The 15,647-nt window shown below is 41.4% G+C and overlaps 1 protein-coding gene across 1 annotated transcript in view; it reads right to left on the bottom strand.

Moving 5' to 3' along the window:
* ptpn11b (protein tyrosine phosphatase non-receptor type 11b) overlaps positions 1–13,244 on the bottom strand; it is a 28,863-nt gene extending 15,619 nt beyond the window's left edge. The window contains exons 1-3 of the mRNA XM_028409793.1: positions 13,234–13,244; positions 11,734–11,843; positions 1,020–1,142 (exon numbers count right to left, since the gene is read on the bottom strand). Of these exons, the coding sequence (XP_028265594.1) occupies positions 1,020–1,142; positions 11,734–11,747 (137 nt within the window). The 5' untranslated portion in view covers positions 11,748–11,843; positions 13,234–13,244. The remainder of the gene's footprint in view (positions 1–1,019; positions 1,143–11,733; positions 11,844–13,233) is intronic.
* Positions 13,245–15,647: the final 2,403 nt, after the last annotated feature.

Raw genomic sequence — 15,647 nt, 5'->3', positions numbered from 1 at the left:
GTGAGGCTGAGTGCACAGGCCGCTTGACCTCAGTGCGCTTGTATGTGTGTTTAAGTCTGTCAAGGCGGCAAGCTGCGGCTACAACTCACCCCGGCGACCTTCCTGAATGTGGTGTTTGTGATTTACGACACCCTGCACCGCACACTCACAAACCACAGGCGGTGAAGGTCAAACACCTTAACCGGTCCCTCACTCTTTATCATCATTCAAAAAGCTACTGCTAGTCTGACTATTCCGATGGCTTTCATCTCTCTCGCTGTGTTACATTTTTTTTCTCTCTCCCTCTCAAACACAAAGCCTCTCCCTGACCGTGTCATCCTGCCAGCTACAGTCACAGAGTAAATGCGTCTGGGCTTTCTTCCAGCCGCTTGGCCGCCTGATGTATCTCTTAAAAGCTTCCGTTGCCAAGGAAGAGCCACTCTTCAAACTCTCTCTTCTTCTATCTCAGTTTATTTCCTGCTTTCTGTAATCACACAGCAAGAAGTCCTGAATATACTCACCAGAGATTTCACACACACCCCACACACCAGAGCCCTTAATTAAAGACATTAAGAGAAATATGTCGAAAAAAAGGCGTGATTGAAGTTTCGCAGTGTATTACACTTGACTGTGATCCACTCAGCTCCACCCTGCTGACCAAAATAAAGATTTTCTAGCTATTTTGTGGTAAATCACACATTCCAAAAGTGTTATCTAATGTGTTGCTAGAAACACTCATACAAAACAACTTCTGTTTAAATGCCATCTATTCACCCACGGGCAACATGTTACATCATTTGTGGACGTAAGGGTAGAAATTTTGGACACTCTGAAGCTTGGTCCGTGTGACTTTTGTCAAACCAGCTCAGTCTCAATCTCAAACCCAGAAAATGCATTAAACCTACAGAGTTACTTATACTGAGGATTAGATATAAATCTCTATGGATTTGCTTGCTCTCAAGTTTGAGAATAGTTAGGTCGGTGCTGGACCACAACAACAACAACAACAACAAAAAAGAAGGTAGTGTTGGTGAGCGTACCTGACAGAGAGGGTAAAATCCCCCGGATTGCTTTTGCTCGGCCGTGCCAGAAAACTTCCGTGGACGCCCCGGGTCAACAGGAGCTGCTCAGCCTCGATTCCGGTAATATTGGGGTGGAACCACCTAAACATATGTACACAAAATAAAAAATCACTTATTTACTGCATATAACCTTCATGCAGAAGTCAATGTCAGCCATGGATAAAATGTGTGTTACTATGATGTTAATGCTGCACTGCAGCACTACTGTCCAACTCTTCTGCTAGTGAGAGCAAATACACAAATACTACACATGTAGTCACCTTATGGGTCACAGTATGGGTTAACATTGGTGGCTCTGCCTGTGATATAATTCATGGTTCACAAAGGACGATTGATTGTTATCCTCTGCTCCTCATGCTATACACCGATGACTGTCCACCCATCCAGTGTCATCTAACCCAGTGTGCTGATGACACTGTTCTCCTGTCCCTGCTCTCAGGCTGCTCTCACACCACGGCCCAGCGATCCAGCAGTTTGTGGACTGGTGCGACAACTCTGCACTGGAGCTGAACATGGAGATGGTGCAGAGGGAGATGGTGCAGAGGGAGCTGGCTACGACGTCTGGCAGCACAATCCACAAAGCCGGTAGAGACAGTGAAGGAGTACATATATCTCCTTCACCTTCACTGCTAACACCGAGGAGATCGTCAGGAGAGGCCAGCAGCTGCAGTATCAAACTTAACCCCTTTGGTGCCAACAGCACCACACTGAAGACATTCTTTATAGTGAGCATCATGACATTCTCTATAACCTGCTGGTTGCATTCCATCTCTCTTCAGAACAGGAACCGTTTGCAGAGCACAGTCAAGGTCTGCTCTAAAATCACTGGACTTCCACTCAGCTCACTGAACACAGTGTGTGAGCAGCAGACATAGGATCTTGCAGGACCCCTCACACGCTTTGTTCCCAGCGTTTGAATGGCTCCCCTCAGGTCGGCAACTGTGCATCCCTCCCACCCCCTGCTCATCCTGCTCATGATGATGATGTCTTATTTTATTTTTTATATTAATGCTATCTATTTTATTTCGTTTTTTTTACCCCCCCTTTTCAGAAATTGACATAGCAGCTTCTATTATTGTGTTAACTGTGTAAACTGCTCACATGCCTTGAATTGCCTCCAGGGGACAAATACATTTGTTTGATTTGATTTGATTGGAAAGCACATGTAGTGTACTGCACAATGACAGCTGAAAGCCGTTACATTTATGCTCCTTTTTCTAAAGATTTTTTTTAAAATATGTTCTACACAATTATGCGGTATGTCAGTACAGACAGCTTCTTTCTTTCCTTTTAAAAATAAAAGGAAACACAAATTTCCTCTTGATGACTCACAAGTTTACAGTACTGCAAAGCCAATTCTAATAATTACATTTTACTTCCTCTGTCGCACAACACTGCAGGCAAATATTTATCCCTTCCACTTCTCACGTATGTTGACCAATTACCAGGGTTGTGCACCTTTACAGGATTGCTTGACACAGTGACCTACCTGAATCGCACTTAATTATTCACTATTCTCAAGACATAAACTAAACACAACGGCACTTGCATCAGTAAGCTGTATCCATAGTAGAAAATAACTGTGATTAATGTATGAAGGAAATACATATATAGTAGTCAGTGGGTGGGGGGTGTCCCAGTGAATGGCTGTATGTCAGCTGTGTGGATTTAGAGCTCACGTTTAAGCTGGGATCATTGGGTTAAACCTCCCTAACTACTGAGTCCCACTGCTGGCTAATCCAATGCACCATTAGCCATTCAGGGGCTCACTTGTGTCACACGGAGGAGGAGCTCACAAAGCCGACCTTAAACAGTTTATCAGTAATAAGAAGAGATGAGATGCAATAACACACAGGTTCTAACAATCTACATGCTTTTTTCACAGTGTTTATGGCTATAAAACACTGTTACAGGAAAAACCTTAGACAAAACTAGACTTTTGTGTGATTTTTTTGTTGTCATTAGCATTTTCTAATTAGCACCCCCTCCTCAAGTCCAAGATAATTTCTGCCAAATTTGAAATATAACACTAAAAATACATCACTACAGTCACCCAGTTGCATGCAGTTTTCCTGATGAATAAGTTACAGATCAGATTATTTGCATACCGAAATAAACGGTTAGTCTTTGAAAAGAAAACACTTCTACATGTGATTCATTTTTTCAACAAAGACATACAAGACCAAATGACTCATTTCACATCCTAAATTACTGCCTTTCAACAGCAGACACGACACATTACAAAAGCTTATTATTGATTAATATATAATCCAGTGGAGAGCAGGCAGTGGGCGACACAAGAGCGCCTTCATCAAGCCAGTGCTGAGAAGATAATATCTGAGAGCTGGAACAGTGGGCGAGCATTTAGGCGCTTCTGTTTTTGTATGCTGTATGACACAAACCCATGACAGTAAGATAAAAATAAGACTCATGTGTCAGCTCAGCAGATCCTGTGTCACCTCAGAGGGGCAAATACACAGCAGAATGCTCATGTGGTCACTGCAAAGGTTGCTGTTGTGAAGAGAAGGTAATTGTATGAACAATTGCTCTTAATCCTGAAAACCCAATCGGTAACAAGGAGCCTGATATTCTTATTGTCAACTGTTGGAGTTTCTGTCTAACAGAATCCAGATCAAATAAAGTGAGGGTGACATTTGCTATATCCACACAGATAGAAACTGCTCTTTGTGAATGTAAATGTCAGGCATGCAATGTGGAGATGAAGTGACTGTAACTGTTCGACATTCAGCGCATGAATCAAAGTGATACTGGCAGCCTGTCAATCACAAAGCAGCCCGACCAGTTTGGACTGTGACAGAGGAGAAACCTGAGAAGAGTGAAAGAGGAGACATGTGGAGTGAGAGGCAGGTGCAGCAGGAGAATTAGTAATGATGCCAAGTGTGTGACAGCACTTGCGTGAAAACACGAGTTTCTAAAGTAAAGGGGAGATAAGGGACATCGTTTCCACAATCTCTGTGTTCACTGAGGATAAATGGGAGAACTTTTCAGCCACTTTTCAGACGTACCCGGATAAAACTGCTAATGTTTGTTATAATGGTAATTCCAACTCTATACTGTGTAAACACAAGTAGTGTTTAAAAGCAAGGCTGAGGCAAAGCCCTAAGCCGGACCAGCAGCCAGACCACAGCAGCCGAGACATCTGACCCAGACTGCACCTGACCCCTTATCCTCACCGGGGGGCAAAACCGATCTGCTGCACTTTCTCTCATTCCACATGCAGAGGGGGGAGCAGATTATAGGAGGAACATTACAAATAATGAACCGTGAACGATTACAAGAGGATTAGTCATAAATATGTGTAAGAATGGAGGCCCTGTGATATTAAAAATATCTCCTCTGATGTCGGCTGTTTGAGCATTTGGAGGGTGGAGCATGTGGAGACAAACAGGAAATGATTCAAAGGCAGGGAGAGGGTGATAAATGTACTATCTGCAATACACAAAGTGAATTCCACATTTGTCCATAGATAGTAAAAATGTCACGCTGGCTGCATATAAGAAATAAAAAACAATAATGTCATAATTTTTATTTTTCTGCCGTGTCCCATTCATGAACATGACAGCAAGCATGTTATTGTTTTAACATTTTTTCTTTCTTTAAACTCTGACTACAGACAGAGATGTACCACAAAATGATGAAATATTTACTGTACCACTAAACTGTTCTTAGAAAGCAGACACTGATGTGTTTATCCGATTATATTATCAGTTAGGATTCAACGACACAAAATGCAGCGGATCAGCTGGTCAGACGTGTCATATTCACACCACTTTCCAAAATTGATCTTGAAAAAACACCACCCTGTCATAATACACATGAAGGGATCAAAAATAAGATACAACGCACAATTACAGCAGCACTGCAGATGTTTTAGGAATCAATTTGAATGTAATTGTATGAAAAATGTGTTAACATCATCATCTTTTGCACAGAATGTCTAATCATATTTCATATTACATAAATATGTATTTTAATACATATTTAAATGACCCATAAATCTAACCAGACACGGCTGACAGACACATTTTGCAGCCATTGTTCCCGGTTATGAAATGTATTTTCTTACGTCACAACTAAAACTGGCCAATGCATTCACGTTACTGTACCGAGGAACCGCCGAAGGGTCACGGGTGTCAGCTGGTGGACAGATTACTTGTGGTATTGTTTTTAATCCTACACAGATTCATACGGAAAAATAATAACAGTGGGACAAAAATGCCTTATGCCACTAATCCATTTCTAATCCGTCATCACTGCGCTGCTGTCACATTATCAAAACAATGCAGATGGGCTGGAACCAGACTCACAACACTGGATCAAACTGCACAACAGGAGCAGCTACTGCACAAGAACGCTGGAGGCAGGTCCTGGCACAAAACAACGGGCAAAAAGTCTTCTTAACCGTACGGCCTCTTTTCACAGCACACACACATTGATGGCAAAGAACTCACACACACTTCTGCACCTCTCCACATGCTCTCGCAAGTTTACTTGAAGAGTAGCCTTAACAGAAAGAGGATGAGTTACGAAGCATGAAGCTTGTCCAAAAGGAGAAAACAGAGTCTGTTTAAATGAGATTGCCTACCTCACCATTGTGGTCGAAGCCTGCCACTGCCCCCCTGCTTCAGCAGCCTCAGAGCTCAGTAATCCAGCACTGGGCACTGTTACACAAGGGAGGGTGGGGGGAGAGCGAGGGAGATATACAGATGAAAGGAGAGGTGGGGGGGTGGAGGGGTTGTAAAAGTGTTACTGGGTTAGACAGAGTGAGACAGTCAGAGAAACGACAGAAGTGGAGGGGGTGCTTTGTAAGAGTGTTAGAGAGAGAGTGTGTGCAGGAGAGAGAGCGAGCGAACCAGGGGGCGGGGGCCTTTTAATCTGGGATTTGGATGAGCGTGAGCAGGCCTGATACCAGCACCCGTCAGTGCTATCAGCCACCCCCCCCACTCCTTTCCTTCCTCAGACGAATGTGACAGTCGCTGGCAGACTGGTTTAACCATCCTCCTTCTGCCTCACCTTCCTCCTCCCCCACTATGTACCCTGAAGAGGTCAGGGGCTCTGCTCCAAAGCCCCGTCTGCTCTGTGATCTTAAAGCAACTTTCTCTGGCTGTAACTCCAAGCAGGACGGGCCAGATCAGGGTGCCAGGTCTCTGGAGAGCTACAAGGTCCTCGCTATCTTGTCGGAGGCTAAATACAACAGCTGTGTTGCCCATGCCTGGAGATTACACGTGGCGTAGTTACACCGGATCACAGTTAGCTCTCGCCAAGCTAAACCTCCCCAATCCAGCCAATTCAGCAGTATGCCATTAGGCTATTAATTTTGCAAGGGTGGGTTAGGAAGCTTTGCAGAAAAATAAATACAGAGAACAAAACAGTGGCACAATTTCATGAACTCACAGCGAACGTTGGATTTTACAACTCATCAACAGGGACAGATGTGGTTTGGTTTTATCCACATGTAATAATGATCATTAGACTATAACAGGATAATCTAGCATGTAGAAACAGGACTGGTGTGATTTCTCTGTTTGTAAAGGTTGAAAAGGTGTTTTACGAGGACAATGACCAACAAAATCCTCAACAAGTTGAATCCTTGAAGAGAAGGCTTGTACCAGATTTGACTGAGTACCCTCAAGCTGTTACTGAGTTATCACCAGAAATGCCATGGCTTCATTCATACCATAGTCCAACTGAACGCTGAACTACTGCTCATGCTGACTGCCCTTTAAGTCAACGGCATGATTTCTAGCTTCTGAGCTGATTTTAGAAGTTAGAAATAGACGCCTGCACATTTTATATGGCACGGTCTGATTTTATTCAAGCATTGTCTTTTCCATGCAAAAGCAGAACAAACATTTCATCTACAATTCTAAAAGTGATTTTATATAAAGCTACTTATGTAATCCTGGCAGTGAGGATCTTGGTGGTGAATATTTAATGTCTGTGGAGAACACGATGTATTTGACCTTTCTCTTTCCATGCATGTTGGTCCGTTTAACGATTAACTTTTAGACCCTCCAGAAATGCTTGTAGTAACAAACCTGGTTAGAACCAGTTATACAGAACCTTTATACACTCCTTGCAAATAACCAATCAACCTTATGCAAAAACCTCACACCGAATGCTGTTTATGTAGGGTTATAACATCATAATTATGATGATTTTTAGTGTGTGTCCGGAGGTAGAAGTCCACCGCTTCCAAAGACAAAAGAATTATCACTATAACTAAATATCTGGCTCCATAAATGACATATCAGGGATACCTGCAGGCGAGGTTATGCCCTCTGTTGTCTTGGATGCAAATGAAGTGTTGTGGGTTGGCTATTTCCAAGAACCTACCAGCCTGGCCAGCCATCAATCTGCAAAAATCCTCTTTGTGAAAACAATCTGGCACCTTTGCTCAGTACAAACCCAGTCCTAACCATTTATTTAAAAATTAGGCAGGCTTTATGCAATGACTTGTAACCAATTTAGCAGTAAATATCTTCCCTTACCTTCCATTTCATTTTGAATGGTTGGTTTATGTTTAATCGCACTAAAAGGCAGCCGCAGCATTTCAATAGTAATACATTTTTCTAAGGTTATGTATACCCTTTAAATCTAACTGAAATTATTTGCCTTCATAGCATCATTGACAGTTTTGAGAGACTTTCCAGCAGACTGAACACCATATCCTTCCTACAAGCTTATCCATGTTCTCTAGCTACCTACCCTCCTCCGATCCTGACAGCAGGAGCAGGAGTGACTCAGGCCTTTTCTAAGAATAGGATTCCCTTTGACAACCACCAGGCGCCCCATTTCCCTGCATCTGGCCTTGGGCAGTGAGGAGAGGAGATACAGAAACAAAGAGGTCGAGATTTCATATAGTCAGGTTTGATCAGACATGTGGACTGGGACAGAGAGAATGACCTGGATGTGCTGTGGGAGAGACAGAGGCAGCTGAGGGGCTGCAGGTCAGGCCTTAGGCAGGTTGAGGGGAAACAGCCTCGGTGTGCATCCAGCCACCACTCTATCCTCTTACATAATGTCTCAAGTTCAATATAGCCCCGGCTGGTTATTTAAAGCACGCCTGTCTAGGCCTGCTGACAAAAAGGTGATATACTTAGTAGCCACAGCGCAGCATGAAAGCCTCTGCAGGGGCTATATTGGTCACAGACAAGCCTGGGGTGTGGATTTGGATAATGTTGCAGTTATTTTTAGGCCTGGTGATGATCTAAAGTATTTACATGATGTGGAAAAAAAAAAAGAAAATTGCCTCCACCCTGTTTTCACTGGATGGTTCACTAGTACCAGGCACTCGGCTTAGTAGAATTAGCTAAATGGCTAACTGCGTAGTCACTGTGTAGATGCATAAAAGTGTTAAAAATGCTCATATGGTTTCAGGAAAATTTGATATTTCTTTAAACCACTTATAGCACTGGCTATACCGAGTTTGTGGCCTTTTTTGTGTTTGCACAGAGTAAACAGGCCTTGTGAAACACTGAGTAAAAGTGGCTCCGGGCATTATTGGTTAATAAATAACTTTTTTCACAGACACATCCAACCTCTATTTAAACTGCCAACATGGAAATCAAAGTCGGAGAACTAGAAGCACTAAATGGCACAAGCAAGTCTTCAAATAAATGATTTGATTTATTATGCAGAACTGAAACAAATATTTAAAGGGATTTATTTAAATTACGGAATATCTGAAAGCAAAATATTTAAATTATAAAATCACTTTAAAATAATAGATCAACATTGCGTTTTTTTTCCTTTTTAAAAACAGTGGTTCAGTAAAGCATTTTCATTCACAGGAAATCCTGATTACAAATAGATTGCAAATAGAGATTCTGCATAGTGTTTTATGCAAATGTATGTATGACTGTTTTCGACTTACATATTGAATAGAAGATATTAACTTATTTTTTTATATTCCGATAACAATTCAGATGCCTGAATTTGTCGGACAGTCAACAAAGAGTACACACACCGTGAAAGCATGCTGTCACTCAGCTGTGTTGCTGTTTCTGTATCTTTACATGAACTGCTGTTGTTATCATGTCTGACATAAGAATAATGTCAATTATTGATTATGGAAGTGCAACATGTCAGCTATGGACAGAAATATCACAGCATGCTCTGTGACATGCAAAATTTCCAGTTTCCAAAGGTGTGGACGTCCCACCAAAGAGAAGTTCAAACAGTAACATCATTTGGTGGTCCGTCACTTTGTTCCTGTTCCCTGTTTCACCACAGATAATTAGAGAATATAACTTCTTAGTGCAACGTGACTAATATTCAAAGGCAGTTATCTTACAGAGAAGATCCAGAAACAATAATAGGCCCATTGCATGGCTCAAATATTTCTCATACACCTAAAACTAGCCCTTAAATGAGACGTTCAAAGACCATCTAACAAAAAGCAAACATTTTGTCTTCTGTGATATCTGAATTAATGAATAAAATGCAAAACATATATCTGGAAGAAGAAGAAGAAGAAGAAGAAGAAGAAAAAGAAGAAGAAGAAAAAAGAACAGTGGCTTTAGAGCACTCCTGGAAATGTTACCAGCGCTATCTTATTCCTCCACATGGGCTGTTGTTTTCCTGCCGGCTTATCGAGAAAACTGACTCACTGTTCTCAGCTGGTTAAATGAGTTTCAGTGACAGACGAGGTCTGTTCCATAAACAAAGAGGGGGCAGAGGTGTTTTCCAATAGTGGAAAATTTGTAATACCACACAGAATCGACCGGGAAAAACAGAGATGGAAGAGCTGCGTGTAAGCGATTCGTCACTTTCTCTGGACCCACAGTTACTCTGATATCACAGTCACAATGTGCAGGCAGCTCTGTTCTGACTTCTTCATTACAAATGTGGAAACTCCAGCCCCTACTAATAGTACGATGATGATGTAAAATCCTTCCTGTTAGGGGGAACTTGACTGATCACCAGCAGCAGAGTGGGCCTGGTAGATAGAGATGGTATGCATTGTAGCACTGTTCCCCTGTGGTATTTCAGCTCAGGAAGTAGAGAATGAGCCACAGAGCAACAGTCATATGCGTCTCGACCAGCAACAAACCATGGAAACTGACAAAGATGAAAACAACTTTTACCCCTAAGTCTGTGATCTCAGCCTGCTGGTGGCCACGCCGTCTGAGGCTCACAAGTGTTACTGAGGGCGTAAAAAGCTTCAGACACATTTATAAAAAATAAAATAATGTGGTGGACACAGCTGTCCCATTAAATCCAGGGATCTGAATCATTTACAGTATTTGGACTGCGTGGAGCATCCTTACTGCCAAGAAGTAGTAGAGTAAAAAAAAATGGACTATGATATAGTATATGAATAGTTGCAATTATTTATTTATTTATTTATTTGCTCTTAAACGCACTATTCAGACTGGCTGCTTTGCTGTTTCCAAATATAGACTTGTCAAGGTCAAAGCCACATCCAACAAGAGTCTGTTATGACTAAAATAAAAGAGCCAGAGAAGTGAATCCAACTTCTCCAGTTGTGAGAAGTTGGATTATGTTTAAATCAGCAGACATGGCTTTTTCACCTATATATGCCATTAACTTCAAGTGTATACCGACCCTGAGCTGACATCACACATCACACGACACAAAAAACATCTGCTGCCTTTTCCACCCATATACTGATAGACTTTGTTTTGTATCAAGTGTAAACTCTGTAAACCCTGCAAACACTGCATTTTCCTAAGTCCACCACAACATCCATACAGCTGCTAACGGTCATAGAAACCCATGGCTGTACAGTCAGCGGTTCACATGTCACCTTGCAATGTGTGACCGAAGCATTTACACACCTGTGTAAGACTATATGAGAGCAGGGAAGACGTTTCAATGCACAATTTCAAACACCACACAGAAATCAGCCCAACTAAACACATCTGATATTACACACACACACACACACATACACACATATATATAATACACATTCTGAGAGTGAAATGTGTTTTCATTTTGTTTATCTGCTCACATCTCAGTCTGGATCATGTTTAAGAAAAATCAATGAATCATTACTGATACACGTGGTTAATGAAATATAGAGAAGGCCCAAATGAAGCAGGGAATGCATGCAGCTCCATGGCACTGAGGACTGGCCTGAAACTCATATTGATGTAACATCTCTATGGACTCAAAGGTCTTTCTGGGATTTTTACCAGAGTGCTGGTTTTACTATGAGGCTCTGTGTGTGTGTGTGTCAGGGCTCAGATTCACAGGAAGCCTAAGACAATTTCCTGCACTGTGCATACAAAGACAAAGAGGCTGAAAGGCTTTAAAAGTCAAGCCTGTGCAGTGATGTGACTTAGTGCTCATGAATCTGAACTCTGAATTGAATTTACAGGACTCAGTTTGTCTCTGCGGGCTCGCAGCGTTTCTTGTTCTGTCACTTTAAAGCAGTTATGTAACTCAGCAGCACAGTCGCATCACAACATATTTCGATAGGTGTGTATGTTTGGATTGAAATAGGAAACATATCAGCCCTGCATGAGTTAAAGGTCTGTGGAGAAAAGTTGAGGCGCTCGCGCTCTGCCTTCATGATCTGCCTCTTGACCGCTCGCGCACTCGCCAGTGTATGCGGGCGCTCGCGCCGCGTAAAGACTCTGGAATAGTTGAGATGAATAAAAGTCTGAAAATATAACTTTACCTGCGAGATGTCATAGCAGCCTCTGAAAGCTGTGCAGCGTCCTCAAACGTTCCCCTCCTGCCTGCGCGGAGCCGCCGTGAACACTGAGAGAGAGAGAGAGAGAGAGAGATCTGTGCAACCTGTGTGTGTCTCTCTCTCTTTCTGTGAGTGTGTGTGTGAGTGTGTGTGTGTGTGTGAGTATAGAGCGGTGCACAACTGCTGACACGCCTTCCGGCTATTTCCTTCAAAACAAAAGGCTTCATTTGGAGGTTAATTTAAAAGAGAAATCACTAAAAGGGCGATTTAACCACCTACTTGAATATGATATTCCATTTTTTAAATATTCTTTTCTTTTATGTTAAATGTTGCCTGTGATTAATAAAGAAGATGTGTTAATACTTTAATATTATTTTTTTCTAGGCATAGTTTTCTTGTGAAAAGTAAAGTGTCCTAAAATTTATTATTTTTTATTTTTATTAAATTTATTATTTTTTATTTTGTTGTATTTATTATATGTAAATGTTAGGTTACTTCTTCTTTTGTCATTTTATTTTGCACAATCTATCACTCTGACAGCTAATACTCAAACCTGCAACCAATTAACTCTTAGTAGCTGTATTTAAATAGGTCAGGTGGTCATAAAAATAAATGTAGATTTATAGACATCAAATCAAGTTTTGTTTTTAAGAATAGGCTATAAATAAAAATAAAAAAGGGGAAAAAAGTGCTAGTGTTATACGAACCCATGGCAGGAAATAAACTGTTGTTCTTGTTATGTCACTTTATTTTTTTTTCCCAACTGTGCAAAAGTAATTAAGGCCCTGCAGCCTTTGCAAAGCTGGGTTATTGTCTTGTAGGAGGTCTGTGTGGGCTGATCTGTCTTCCTCCTCATCTTTAATAGAGTCATGGTGGGGCAGCCTCCCAGCTCTGCGGGGATGGTGCTGTTGGTGGTGGTGCAGGATAGCGGCGAGCGCTGAGGCAGGGCAGCATTGACGTCACCAGCCTGTGGTTATCAGTGGTGGTTAATCTACTCGGGGATGGATGGGCTTATGCAATTGTCTGTGAGCCCACAGGCCTCACATCTATGGATTTGCTTTTCCACAGTTTGACCCAACGTGCAGCTGCAGCAGCCTACACATAAGCGCTGAGATGATGGAGAGGGAATTTCTCCCCTCTGTGGAGTTTCTTGTAGATGCTTTTTTTTCCTCTGCCAAACAGAGTGTGGGCTTCAGGCTTGCAGAGATGGCTTTGAAAATAAGGTTTGTTGTTTAAGTCTGATGAGCAGCTAAAATGATCCTGGCGTGCATTTCTGTCTTATCAATACATGGTGGTGATGAAAGAGAGTGAAAGAGGAGAGGACCATGCAGCAAACATCACACATTACTGAAGACAAACATGACAGATTATTGATGTTACAAGGCAAGCTGAAGAACTAAATGTTGTCTGTTTATATTACAGATGATATATTGTAAAGTTAATTGTACTAGACATCAACAATATAGGCAGGTATAGACAATAAACAGAGAGAGAGAGAGAAACACAAAGTCTTTATGGGGCCCTAAGCAAAATTTCATACCACCACCTCAGCATCAGATGCTTCATCATCCTATAGGCTTCACTGTGTGTGTAACATACCCACTATCATTACCATACCATCTCGTTTGTATTAATCAATGTTTTTTTAAAAATATAAAATATATATTTTATCATGGACTTTTGGTGCTCTTGGGGGCCCTCAGCGACCGCATATTTCGCATATGCCTTGGGCCGGCCCTGCATACCATTTTAAGGATGCTAAAGAGGTAAGTAGGAGGCAAGTCATATACAAAGAGCCTTGTCTCTAAACATTATGATTCCATATGATAACTTTGACATCAATGCTGGTGCTATAAGATGCACTTTGGCTCATTAGTGTCTCCTTGGCAACCATGTGTGTTGCTCTGCAAAACAGATAAGATGTTAACATGCTGAACATGAAAAACTGCTGACTTTGCTTCATGCACATGCTTGCTGCACACAGCTTCACTTTTGCATGGCAGCCATATATTTTCATACAAGAGTATAATGATAGAAAAAAGTGACACTAATAACACAAATGAAATCACGTTTGTGGACAACTTTTTATCCCCCAGCAGACTGATGTCCTGTTGAGTCTAGCAGGGGGTGATAAATAGACCCAAGAACACAAAGCTTAGTTTCCCTCAGGGGAATGAAAACCAGGATGTCCCATCAACTGCTTCTATAAGCAAGTGACCTTTGACCTCTTTTGCCATGAGACTTGCAAATCTGCCTGTCCGAGGAGTGAAAAAAATCAGAAAAGGCAAACAAAGAAGTCTTACACTGAGAATGATGCACCCGGACAGCTGGAGGCTCGTTGGAGAGAAAGAACTTTTATTACCATGTGAGCATAAAAAGCTGTGAGAAAAGGGACTTTACGGGCGAGGCCTTTTATTTAAGGAGTGGAAAGTGCAGTGATTTTCTATCAGCTTCCTCCATCACTTATGATGATACGGTCTTTGTTGTGTTTTCTCCGATGAAATTCCGTCCAGGGAAGACGTGAGTTTGTTGCATAATTCATAAATCTACTTTGACCTCTCAGTTCACTGCTTTCCCCAAATATGTGCTTAATAAAATAAAAATAAATAAAAACCCATCTGAAAACGCTCTGTTTATGCAGCTTTTCATAGCCAGGCAGTTGCTCAACACATGAATTCATATTAGCGCCCATCTCTTTGTGTTTGTGAATCCTCTAAATGACACATTTCTGTATGAAACCCCACCGCTCCTCTGTGTGTCACCTGAGAACAGATCCTCAGCTTCATTATTTGGCTCTGGGTATGGATCCTCTACTTTGTTTTAATTCCTAGAAAACCCTTTTAATTAAACTACTTACACTTATTAACTTGAAAACGATCATTCCCCAGTCAGATCCCTCGCTGTGCAAAACTATTTCATCTACACCATTTCGCAGGGTTTTAATTAACACAACATAAGATGCAGTGTCCTTCTCTGTCATTAGCAAGGAATAAATTAAACCCATTAAATCTCAGGCTTAATGAAAATGCTCAAGACAGATATGGGATGTGCTGAATGATGTATGAAGCTTTTTTTTTTTTTTTTTTTTTTCCTTTGGATATCCAGGCTTTCAATTAGTGCCGGGGCATCAGAGATAGGTGATGTGAATTATAATCAAAAGTAAATAGCCAGAAGTAGTTAGAAATACTGTTAGAAATAGGCCACAAAATCCCACCACGTCGTCAATAGATCGGTCTTTATGCATCTTATTGGAAAAAACCTTATACTGAGAACCCCATTTAGACTTACCTACACTTCCTCTGCTTCAGGAAGCTGGTTTGCAAACCACTTCCAGTCCAACTCCTCCTTCCTGCTGTATTCTATCCAATAAATAATGTAAAAAAAGTTTTCATTACAGTCCGAATTTAAGCTTAAAAGTCAGACCTCAGCTATGTTTTTTACTACCAGTCATAATCCCTTTGTGTCCTATGCTGTATCTGACTTGATCAATGTGATATCTGTTATCATTAATGTGTGAGTTGTTGTGCTCCCTTGCCTTAGGCTTTCCACAGCAGGATAAACTACAAAAGTGAACTGTACGGACTTTTGTTTTTGTTTATTTAGCTACAGGTTTTTGAAACAAAAAGTGTTCATATTTGGTTGTGTTAATAAAAATATGAGCAGAATCCATTCATATAGGCAGGAGTAAAAATCTCAATCTGCTCTCTCACCTACAGAGCCTTTACATGGGTAGACCTCCAAAGATCTGGTCATGAACCAAGGGTCTAATATTATTTTCCCAAAACTGACCCCCAGGCAAAGAAAATAGATATGCCATATCTGGCCTGTAATCAATATCTAGAAACAAGATCCACTTATTGCTATCTTTTTTAACTGTGTCTCATAGTCTCAAGCAGTTG

The sequence above is a fragment of the Parambassis ranga genome, chromosome 7 (assembly GCF_900634625.1).
Source record: "Parambassis ranga chromosome 7, fParRan2.1, whole genome shotgun sequence".
Taxonomy (NCBI): domain Eukaryota; kingdom Metazoa; phylum Chordata; class Actinopteri; family Ambassidae; genus Parambassis; species Parambassis ranga.
The sequence above is the reverse complement of the archived record's forward strand: the minus strand, read 5'-3'. Positions and strand labels throughout refer to the sequence as shown.